Below are 12,345 nucleotides of genomic sequence, written 5' to 3'. Positions count from 1 at the left end.
AAAACAAACTACTAAATGTCATTTGGGTAAACTAAACTATTTTCGTAACTGCAGCGTTATTAATTGGTTTGCCGAACTATCGGTAACAGGGGCAACACGCTTCAGGGCATAAAACACGCTACTATACGCTGCACTTTAAGATTTGCATGATTACGTCACAGTGCCGAAGTTATTCTAGCAGCATACTGCTAGAATAAATGCGCGCGATTCTCTGTGGCCTCCAGACTCCGGCCACTAATAAGCGTCGTGCAGGTTCTTGCCGTACTGGAGCCGCGTATCGCTGCTCTTTTCATACTGTAAATGTATTTTTGGCACCTGTGCTCCTCACGTAAGATAAGCCCACACACAAGATTCTTCATAGCGCGTTCTTTTATGAGGTTTCGATTGGAAGACATATGGCATTTCTGAATGACCTTTGTAGGCTTTGTTGATAACCATCAGAATGCTGCACTTGCCTTCATTGGTTGTGCATGCATCTTCTATATCAGCACTATCCCTTATCCAGCCTTTAAGTCCCCGTCGCCCCTACACCTGTGCAGAGTACCAGGGTAGAGCACGCTAGCTCAGGCCGACCTCTCTGAGGCCTTCCTTCGAGTAAATTTTCTCTCTCTCTTGAGGTATTCCGTAGTCAGCGTATGGTATATATGATACGTTAGGCGTAACAGGGTTAATTGTCATTGTTATTAGCGCAGTTTCGGTCTCTACGTCTGTCATCGCTTCCCTAAAAGAATTTTTACACTGCTGTGGTATTGAGTGTCATAATTATATTGCTCATCCATGCCATATGCACCATCCCCTATCTTACATAGCTATTCTTCCCAGTCCCGACACATCTCAAGGGGTGCCTATTATGGCGATGTATACCGCAAATCTGAGTTCGAACTTAATTTGATGTTGGAACTTTCCGACCAATTTAGCACATAAGAACTCAATTACTGTAGATTGTATCTGGCATTTGAGTAGCGTCGCGGACACCAGTCATATGCTGAACGCTACAATGCGGTAGCATTAATGTCATAATCGAGCTTTACTACCACTTCTATTTAATTTTGGAATAGCTTTAATAAAGTAGCCGAAGTATGCTATGCCTGAATCTGTGCCGAGCTGCTTAAATATAGCAGGACACAGGGTAACCATATTCTGTACTCTGCATAGAGCTGCGTTTCTCCTTTTTATTCATGCAGCTATATGTGCTTCGAAACTCTTATTTCTCGTTGTAAATTGTGTATTTTAAATAATTTGAACTGAACACTCGCTTCGGGCTAAGATGCTTCAATGTGAAGAGGGTGGGAGTCGGAAATATAATGCGTACTCTTTCTTCCTATAATACAACGCGTTTTCCTTTTCTTTGGATGCATAACAAGCGCGTTTGGTGGTTTCAGCTGTCGGTATTCGTAAAAAAAAAGACGTGCAACACGGAAAGCAATGGTAACTTTCTTTACGGAAATCTCACTTGCCACGTGACCTTGACCGTTCCGTCCGTTCCTTCTTCATATTTGAAGTTGTGAGGTGCTGACAACGGGGCTGAAAAAGAAAGCAAGAAATTGCCATTGTGGTGCACAACAGTTCCTACAAAGCCATTTTGCATATTTTTTTGATATTCCCATTTGTTTTTCATTCAGTCGCCATTCAACGGTAATATGTCGATGGGGCATTTGAAAGATGAATAAAAATCACTATTTCTGGACGACTTCCTTTCTTCTTATATGTATTTTTGTAATATAATTTTGAATTATTCCGGAAGGTATAACGAATTATTCTCAATAGATTATTAACCTTAACGGGCCATAATGCGCTAATCCAAACATTCTTAACTGAGGGTGGAGAGGCCCAATATGGTTGCGCACATAGGAAAACTCGGTTCTGAACGCACATTTTATGTCGAAATTTCAATTTGAAATCAGAGCCTGGAAGCCCTTCCAACCGACAGCGGCCGCCATTTCGGCACGGATTGTTGGAGAACGGGAAGCACGAGGCCAGCACTCTGTTGCGCTCCTAAACAGTCCGAAACCACTACGTCGGACGTGTTGCTTCGCGTGGTCTCGCGCGGTCTTGAAGCAAAGGGCGTCGCCGTTGAATTTCTCCGCTTACGTGAAGCCGTCGAAATTTCCCGCCTCGGCTGCTGTATCCTAATTGTGGGTTGATTGTAAGAACGCCCGTGTACGGTGCTTTCGGCTTACGTTAAGAAGCCCCAAGTAGTTGTAATCGGGAGCTGTGCAACCACATGCCATGACAGCGTGTTCCTTTGGGCTGGTACTTCGTGCTAGCCAGCTTTAAGCAGCGTAATACAGGACAGTCCGAAAGAGTCACAGGACAAAGCGCTCTGTCCGGTGGTTCCTTTGCGAAATGTGTCACGCTCTTTGAAGTTGTTGTTTATAAACAAGATGCAGTTACCAGTGGCTGCGTTAGGTCAACTAAGGTCAGGTTAGGTGAGGTTTTGCCATTTGCAGACTGTTGAATTATTTTTTTAATTTTTTTTCTGGAATCGCTATTTTAGGCGACAGACACATAAAAAAATTCGTCGGCCCTTTCCCTACCGGGAAAATGGGGGCACGTGAATCTTGTCGTACCCTCAAAATTTGGTTAGCGTTGCCTGGCCTCGGGGATTGCTGCCCGTTGGTAAGACGGGCTTTTAACGTGGGATCTGCTGCCTGCCGCTGTAACCGAGCCTTGGTTTGAGCTGCCTTGAACGTAAGATTCGCACGGCGAACGCGAGCCTGCTCCCGGCGACGTTGACGGCGTTTCTCGTCGAAAGCGGCCTGTTCCGCCGCCGACCGAACAACGCGTCGCCTTCCCATCCGTTTGCTGAGCGTGCACTGAAAAGGAGACCCGACGCAACGCGCACGAGGCCATTTCTTTCCCTTGCCTTTCTCCCGGCGTGCGCCCGCTCCTTATTGGGTGCTCCCGTCACGTGTTACGGGCGCGCCCCTCGCGTGTTTCACCAGTGGTCTATTCTTAGCCTTTCCCACCGTTTTCGTTCACTTGCGAGAGACGGTTTTTTTTTTTCTTTTTTTTTTTTACGTTCCCACCTACAACGGCACCGACACTCTTTTGAGGCAATACAAGCTTCGCTTGAACAATGCTGACCTCCGCAGGGGGTCTTGACACTGGCAGTCCGCGCTGTCTTCGAGTGCACGTGGCCACTGACGTCGTGCACTAACACCTGAACTTTGTACCACGTGTTTGGCTTCAGGTCGATGATGTCGATTGACAGCGTGCCGTTGCCAGGAGTCTGGTATTATATCCGTCCGGTTCCACGTACCGGCGTCTCGCTCCTATGAAATGGGTAGAATATAGTAGCGGAAGGAAATGAATGTGAAATTTTCGCAATATTTTTTTTACACAGCCCACAGTACAAATCTACGTTCAAGACAGACACTCTGTTCTTTTGTGTGATATTTTCCGGGAAAGCCGCAGACGTAAACGAAGGCATCAGCGCTGGTAGTGACATCATGTAACGTCGTGTACGCCCACACAGACAGGAATAATGGCCTGCGAGGTCGGGCTACATTGCTGGACAGTGTGCACCGTCAGATCTCGGAGGCTATGCTGTTAGAAATAGGAGCCCGAAATAAATTCCTGACCACAGGTGTGTGTGTCTCTCCTCTCCGAACCATGCAGAAGAACGGGATAGAGAATGGCGACCATGAAAACTCGCAGCATGGAGTGATTATGATGTTCGAGAGCGAACCACTTCTTGTAATAAAAGCACTCCTGTTTCCAAGCTTGTGTTCGGTGATTCGTAACAATGATGTATCGCTGCCTTCGAAAGTTTAGCGAGAATCTGAATTATAATGGTGCGCTCATTAACCCCACAGAGCCCAAAGTAGCAGTTTTGATACGCTAAATAGACGATATGAGAAACCTTCAAGTGTGATGTGTCTTCGTGTCGTCGTCTTTATCGCTCAATTGCATCAAAATTAACTGTGTACCAACTAGCCCAAGCATCGGTACTACTCTTACTTCAAATACTTTCGTAAACATACTTTGACCTAACCGCTATAATGGACGTAGGGCTACAATCATACTAGGTCTATACATGAATGCTGGTGACTTCATTGCTTTTTCTTTCCGTTTCTAACACCGTCCAAGCTTTCAAAACGCATGTATCAGATTTAATGTTGCTACAAGCGGGAACGCCATCGTGGTTAAGGCAAGTTACAAATGTGGGGAAACCTGCTCACGGAAAGTTGTCATATCGTCCATTATCTCAAAATTCCAATTTAGGCGCCGTAATTTTCACAAATGTTCTATGGCTCTGCGCAGCAGCTATCTTCTATGTGCAGAGGGAACTGCTACCGTAGCCTCAGCCTTCATAGGGTGCTCAGAGCCGAGCAATCATGAGCTACCAGCCTCGCCATCGTCGCGATCGGTCAATTATTGCTTATAGTGCCGTACAAAGGCATTTTCTTGACGTTCTTATATGTTTATTCATTTCCATGCTTGCATTGTTTTAATATGGTCTCCGGTTAGGCTTCCTGTGAACTGAAAGCGAACGGATCCAGATACCCGCGTGGCCGCCACTATTAAAATTATCGGCCGCCAGCTTCCTGAACGAAGGCACACTGCCCTTAACACCCATCTTGAAATGGTCACATTAAAAGATCATTGTTGCTCGTTCTAAGGGACGCGCCTACATATTGTAACATTAGAGTCAGCAACTACCTCATAAAGGATAACAAAACTTGTGCAAGAAAATGATGTCACTGCTCCATCAAGTGGGTTTGGAGCTGTACTTGCCCAATATGCCGTTTCTTTTTTTTTCGGGTTTCCATCTAAGGCAATAAGCTATGTACTGTGTTTGTCTACGTGCTCACTTTGAAACATACATTACTACTTTGTCTGACTTCCGCCGACGGTGACCAATCAGTTATATTCAGGCTCCGGTTTTCGCTAGGTCGCCGGTGGGGCTTGGCTAGAGCATCAGGGAGAGAACAGCTTGGAAGCGGAAGTGTTAGTTGCTTGTCTTGAGAGCTGGAACAGTTCAGGTTTCTATCTCAATCGAGACAATTACGGTGTCTTCAGTTAAAGATTCTGTATCTCTTACCTTCAACGACCCTTCCATCTCTCTTTACGGCCTGTGCATGGTAAATGATTGCCAATAATTATGGCAATCTCCTCTGTACGCCTTCACACTGAATCTAACAAGGCCATACCGAAACTCGTTGGCCACTTTCTGTCTCCAACCACGCAGCGTTACTTCACACGTGGTGCGGCAACTAACTCCTATTTACAGTCGAAGACGGCACACATGTTTACTCTCTGTTTATGGCTTTTCACGGCCGGAAAAACCGCGCCATTTAAGTTCCTGAATTAGAAGCTATACACACGCGAACTAATTGTCACCTCTTCGATAACACTCCTGAAAAAAAATTGTCATACCTTAAACTGTATGACGTAGCCATCGGCCTCCCCTTCACCCTTGTCGCCTTTCAGAGAAGACCAGGGTTCCCAATACACATTGATGCTTTCTTCATCGATAACTCTGGCGTAGAATGAACTCAGTACGGGATACTCTAGAACGATAACATATGAAAACAAATGAGGGTTACATGCGCTCGTTAACTCAGCGGCCACACTGATCTGTCTACAGTGAAAAAATTTCCTAAAAAGAACTTCTTCGCCTAAACACAGTGATCCCGATATAACATTATGTGACAAGGTGGCATGTTGATGTTGCATTATGTTGTTTCATGGAATTTTGCTGTATTCGAAACGCACTTCACGGAGGCTTTTCGCCCTGTGAGATGACATGATGGATTTGATAACAAAATTGTCAACTTTGTGAAGAGCTCACGGCGAGAACACCGATTAACGCATTCGCATACATTTCCGCATGCATATGACTTCATATCCGGCATGACTATTTAACGTCAGTTGCTTCGAAGTTTATTGAAATGGACTGAAGGCAATGTGCGTTGTAATTACTATACAGGGGCCTCAAGACGATATTTACTATAATGAGAATAAGATAATAACTATAATAAATATATAATATGAAAAGGCAAACTATGTGGCTAATTTTTTTGTTAGTGACAACGTCGTAAAATTAACAGACAATGAAACCATGAAAAGCACAGGGGAAGGTAAACTGTCTTGATAAGATAACATGATAAGATAAAGCGAAATAAAAGTTGACGAAATGGCAGCTTACAGCCTGTGGAAGCCGAACCGACATTTTCCGCATGACGCGTTCGTTACCCTTTACCTTATAATTTCTGCATTTCAATATAAAAGAACTGTTAATTTCCTGCGTGCCTTGCTTTGTTTTATAGTACGCTGCCTTCCCCTGCGAAGGTCACAAGAGGAGCGTCACATTTTTTTAACTTTGCTGTAGTGTTACGGCCTGTTATCTATCGCGTTCTCTCGCTGCTTTCCGCTAGCTTAGTTTCTGTATTTGTTCTTGCATAGCTTGCGCGAAACTCTGCCACAAATAGCTTAAAATAGGCTTGCATCGTCTGACCTCGTTCGCAGAACGGCGCATCTCTGTATCCTTCTTCGCAGATGCCGTCGGCACACACTCCCCATTGCGGATGGCAACCGACGCCATGTTGGCAGTGACAGGTCCGCTTCTGCTTGCAGTCTGCTCCGAAGGTTCCGCTTGCGCACACTGGGAACACGCGAGCATCATTCCATTCACAGCAATTACAAGGCAGCACTGTATGAACAAAAAGGGCTCTTAACAAATATTTAGCCAACAACTCGGGGTGAATAACCTCAGAAACTTCGACACCAGTCCACATCAAAAAAAAAAAAAAAAAAACGTGCTCACCTTTATTTCTAGTCATTGGGATATATTCTTAACAAAGGAGACAATTAAATGTTCATGGAGTACCATAATATTGAGTAAATTAAGTAATTCATTTGTTATTGGTTTGATGAGTGAGAACACAAATGAGAACTAGCTCTAGCGTAATGAAAACGCTCACGTGGGAATTGCGCTAGGGTAAATTCTCATGCTGAAATGAGAAATTTCGGGTATAAATGTCTGCGTAGCTGAAATGATACCTTGGGCTTCGTGGGGTTAACTATTGCAGATAGTAACAAGATGAGAAATGCATTAGTGAAAAGGAGAGTGGTGCAGCGTACACCCAGCTGCTGGCACGCGTGGCACACAGCTGCTGCTAACAGTATTGGCATAGTTAGTTTATTTTCGTCAGCTTTCAGGCTACGTACAAAACCCTAAAAAACATAGCAAAGATTGCATGTTCGACTTCTAGCAGCATAGCAAGTGGAGCAATCTAGGTCTAACGCTTGGCGAGATGGGCTTTTTTGGATGCTTCCGGGAAAAAGAAACCTAGACCCGCTTTCAGCACGTATTATAATCATAGTTCCAAACGGTGAATACTGCCATCGCATAGGCTTTTCATTGTAGTGTTAACATCCTCTATTTTCTAATGCAGGTTCGCACTAATTTAACGCACTTTTTCAATAACATCCAATGACTTACAGCTTTCGCCAGCATACGCAAATATTACCACAGTTTCCTGCTTCTGGGGTAAAAAAAAGGTTTTCGTGTTAACATGCGATGCCTGCGGGTTCTGTTTGGTTGATTGAAACATTAACAAAAGAGAAAATCTTTATTCAGCAAGAAATTACCTGCTCAAGAAAACTTAGCAATTTGTTGATTCCTGTGTTTAGTATGGTATAAATACGCAAAATTTCTCAGTTCAGGAATTGTTGCCAGTTCTATGTTATCGGTACCATACCTGGTACAAAACATTGAACCCATGTCGAATTCGTAGGAACGCGAAATAGAAAGCTAAATTCCACGTGAAAGCGGTACGAGGCTGTAGACGAAACCCCATAACGATTCCTCCGGGAAAACAATCCACCGTTTAAAAAACAAACATTTTTTTTTTACCGGCTATCGAATATGGCCTTACCGCGGCATTCACTCTACCTTGTGAGCTAACTAGAAGTCTGGATAATGCTAGGGTGAAAGCAAATAATCGGCAACTCGAAACGAACTTGTTGCTGTTTGCTTATAGGGGCATTACGGTAAAAAAGCATGGAAGGATTAGACTGCGCGCAAAAACGCTTCAATGAAGTAGCTGAGTATGTGAAAAGTTCATGCGTGCTTGAGCAGAGCCTTTTGCACGCTTTGAAAATCACGTGCGACTGTGTATTGAATCAATTGTTAAGCGAACTTTCAGTATACAAAAAAAATATATCGAACTCAGCGAAATGCACTTTACCAAGTAATTTGCAACTATTTTCAATACTGCGCATAGCGTACAAATTGCGTGATGAATGCAGCACAAGGGCTCACTTTCAGTGCAGTCCAATCCTCGAAATCCGGGGTAGCAGGAGCAGCCGTACGGATCTGGTAGGCAGAACAGCATGCCCCCGCAACGCGGGTCGCCTCCAGCCAGTGCCGAAACTTCGGTGCAGTTGTGGCTGCAGTTTTTGCCAAAGTGGTTCAGGTTGCAAACTGAAAGTTGAAAACAAAGCACAAAGCTGGCACATCTGGTACCTTCCCTTGTTCGCCATCCGCTGCTTCCTAAAAGTTACCCCTAAAGTCGAGGCGACAACGGTGACGTGCTGATTTAGTGGCTTTCTGCTCAACCATCTTACGCGCAGAAGCCCAGTGCCTTGTATAGCGCGCGCGGTGAATTACCAATGCAGGCATTTGCCTCCGAGATTTTAGGTGTAGAACAGCGCGCGATGTTGTGGGTCTCGGGGGTCGATGCCCCGAAAAGCTGTTCAAGTTTGTGCGACGGTGTACGAGCTGTTGGATTATCTTCACCATGGATTGCCTGCCTGACACGGGGCAAACCCACGTTTAGTAGTTGCCGGAACGAGATTTTGTAGCACGCAGTTGATACTCTGCTCGGAATTTCGTTTAGCTAAACAGGCAGCGCGAAATAGCGGCCATTCGCTGTGAATATGCCAAGGGGTTAGCTACACTCGAATTAAAATATAAACCCGGACGGAGCAAATTATTCTTATCTTAGGCGTGCAAAATTTACTGACCAATACTTTTGTCGAATAATTTTCTTGTAACGAACGGGAGACTGCACATATATTGATGTTGTGCCGTCCGCTCGATGGGGTAACCCGGTTGGGTGGCTGTCACAACATGGATAAAGATTTGTCGCACACAATCGTTAAACATGGTCAAGCTCTGCTGAGGTTTGCTTAAGGCTAGCTTTAGAAAAACCTCTGAAACAAGACTGTGGGTGTCCTTTTAGGCAGCGTAGACCATATAGCAGTGGTTGGTGCGAGAACATATAAACGTCAAATCTATCACAGGACCACTGTGGAGAAAATAAATAAAGCAGAACCTGTCACTGTGGTCTTGATCACACAGTTTAGGTTAGCTGCGAGCAAGTTTGTTGTATACACCATTGTTCCGGTTCATTTCGCTCTTTCGCGCGTTAGAAACGGAAGCGTAGCTGTCAGCGCCTTTCGAGCGCTGCTGCATTACATTTGTTTCGGCAGAGTGGAAGATTGCAGCACGGACAACTTACTAGAACAACCGTGCATTTTGTGGAGCACTTAGAGTCCATATTTCCTAAAACTGGTGCTACTAGGCATAAAATGTTTAGCAAAACGTTGAGCGAGAGCATTAAAGTGATCCAAGGGGCTAAATCTTTAGGCAGCCACATTCCTACGACGAGATACAAAATGAAGCCAGACAAAATTTTGGGGGGAATCATGTTCAACTGAGATGTCGAAATAACCAGGAAAAGGGAAATGAAAGCGACTAAAAGATGACGTGGCGGATATATAACTTGAAGTCGTGTGGTGGTTACGCGTGTGGTACTAACCAAGCTGCCGCGTCCCAATCCTCCCACCCATAGACTTTGCTTGGTAGTTCTGTGTGTGTACAAAATTAGCCCTGGGAATGTTAGCCGGCGCCGGCCGCTCCAGGCCAACGCGGCGCACATGGTTGTACTTTGACTACTTTCAACATATCCCTCTAACATCAATCATTACAAAAAATAATTAGTGATATATTGTTGACTTATAACTGTATTGGTCATCATCTCACAATTACTAGCGTCCGCGCCACTGCCATGAAGCTCGGTCAGCAAAAATTATATTTTCATTTCGAATTTTCTATATTCAGTATTCATGTGCACTCGCTGCTGATGCATGTGGTACATTCATTCTGTCAGCGTATAGCGGTGACGCAAAGCTATCGAAACCAGCTATTCGAACGACTCCCATTGAGAAAATTATGGGCAACTCACATCCTTCACATAGCTCTCCTGTAAATCCCGGTGGGCAGACGCAAATGCCGGTGATGTCGTGGCAAACACCCCCGTGTAAACACTGGGGGCAGATGCTTTGACATCCGTCACCGTACCTTCCGTCAGGGCACGCTGAAAGCAAAGTAGTAGTGTTATTAATACTACTAACAACAACAATAATAATAAAAACAGTAATATAATAATAATAATAATAATAATAATAATAATAATAATAATAATAATAATAATAATAATAATAATAATAATAATAGGTATATAAGGAGAAGAAAATCAGAAAGAATAATGACAGGCGATTTCAGGGATTCTTTCAGCTGTGAAACCATTTACTGCGACATCAACATTATGCAACTGTGAAAATTGTCATCTTGTCTCTGCTTCGTTGCTTGCTTGTTACTCCAGTAATTGCGCTCACACACTGTGGTGGAATGGCCAAGAATCCAGTGATTATAGAGTGCTGTGGAGAGGTGATGCAGGATTGTGCTCGGATAATAACGTTTTTATTGAAATTAAAAATGCGGAAAATGGAAATATTATTGATAATCATAAATACTAGAATGTTAGAGAGCAGAAGTGTTCTTTAGATCAATTATCTCGTGACTTATTCCTGCGATGTACGCAACCTTTTCTCTTTTTTTTTTCTGTATATGACTGCATTTTGTGCAAGCCCAAATATGTGCTCAGACTACCTATTCGCGTTCAGCAGAGACACAAAATTGCTATGTTAATCCCCCCTCCCACCCACAAACACACCTAAACTAGATTCAGGTGTTAAACATTTACGGCTATCCTAATTGCAGGAAGCTTCTGTACCAGCCCAAAAAACCGACGCCTGCGGACTATAAGCTCTGCCTGGAAAATCGCACAAGATCTGCGTGGTGAAATTCCAGTGAGTGTGCTTTGATTTTTTTATTGCTTATGTCACCGTCACCCACCACATTCTTCCCACTATGCCGGCAGCTGAGCCATTTTTTACTATATTGTGCATTTTCTCCGTGCTTTTTCACAATTCTCGCTCCACCGGAATAACATTTGCCCACAGTCATTCGGGGGCAAGTTCTCATAAGTTTTCTCCAATTACGATTATCAGTCAAGGCAGTGGGCAACGTCGAAAAAAGCGTGTAATCAGCAATGCATTCGATCTCTTTATCTACATCTTTTATTGCCCAACCTTAGAATTTCGCAGGCTATGACAGCAATTGTGTCTCACGACAATAATTGTGGTTCCCTTGGCGGGTTTCTGTGTCTAATGCTTAGAACCTGGAGATGCTCTTTCATTAATGCTGTTCTGTAAGCGCGCGACGTTCCTGACAACAATGTACCCGCCTGGTGCACAGTGCCCCTTGAAAGCGTACCCCCTAAGACATGTTGAATATTTTCTTCGGGTGTAATAATGCACGTAGAGGTGCGACATATTTCAGAGTGCGAGAGCACGTTTTATGCCTTTAGTTTGGAAATATATCCTTACTTTATTTCTTTTTTTATTTCTTAAAAGCCTACCCTCAGTCGTGGACTTCAGTTAATGTTGTATTTCGTGAATTCACAAAATAGCAGTAGGCAGAACTTGCCCAACGATGCGAACAAAATGCTATTGCATTAGGTACAGTCGCCGGCTTTTTGAATGTGATGAGAGCGAGCCCCGGCCGAACGCTCATGCAGCGCCTCCCTCGGACACCTTCCGGTGATGTAACATTTACATTATGTGACCTTCTTCCCCACATTGGCTGCTATGTTAGATCTTCATCACTGCTGGAATATAATATTCCCTCTTATTTCTTCCTTCTTTTTTTTACAAGTTAAGTCCTTTACATGCTACATTCATAATTTAAATGCGAGTAACTTCGGTGGCTGAATAGCTTTAAACCTTTTACATGCTACTCACGAGAATGGCCTTTCACTACAGGGCAGAAACGTAACCCACAAACTTGTGAAACACTGCTTATCCTGCGCGTAAAAGAAATGTGATTCGGCGTACAAATACACATGGTTAGATTGCATTCATGCTGTCACCACTGCGCGTGCGGATTGCGCCTAACGTGTGTCAGTTTTATTGTCAGCACCGGTTTTCATAAAAAAGAGGAAGTGGCAAGAAGATTTTAATCTTGCCCACAACCAGGGGAGTAATGTG

General features: G+C 44.0%; 1 protein-coding gene across 1 annotated transcript in view; it reads right to left on the bottom strand.

The window, feature by feature from the left end:
* The window catches only part of LOC119433883 (receptor-type tyrosine-protein phosphatase kappa), a 66,493-nt gene that overhangs the window by 52,465 nt on the left and 1,683 nt on the right, over positions 1 to 12,345 (bottom strand). The window contains exons 3-4 of the mRNA XM_037701166.2: positions 8,273 to 8,434; positions 1,454 to 1,524 (exon numbers count right to left, since the gene is read on the bottom strand). Of these exons, the coding sequence (XP_037557094.2) occupies positions 1,454 to 1,524; positions 8,273 to 8,434 (233 nt within the window). The remainder of the gene's footprint in view (positions 1 to 1,453; positions 1,525 to 8,272; positions 8,435 to 12,345) is intronic.

This window comes from Dermacentor silvarum, chromosome 11, assembly GCF_013339745.2.
Source record: "Dermacentor silvarum isolate Dsil-2018 chromosome 11, BIME_Dsil_1.4, whole genome shotgun sequence".
Lineage (NCBI taxonomy): Eukaryota > Metazoa > Arthropoda > Arachnida > Ixodida > Ixodidae > Dermacentor > Dermacentor silvarum.
This window is presented reverse-complemented; position numbering and strand designations above follow the sequence as displayed.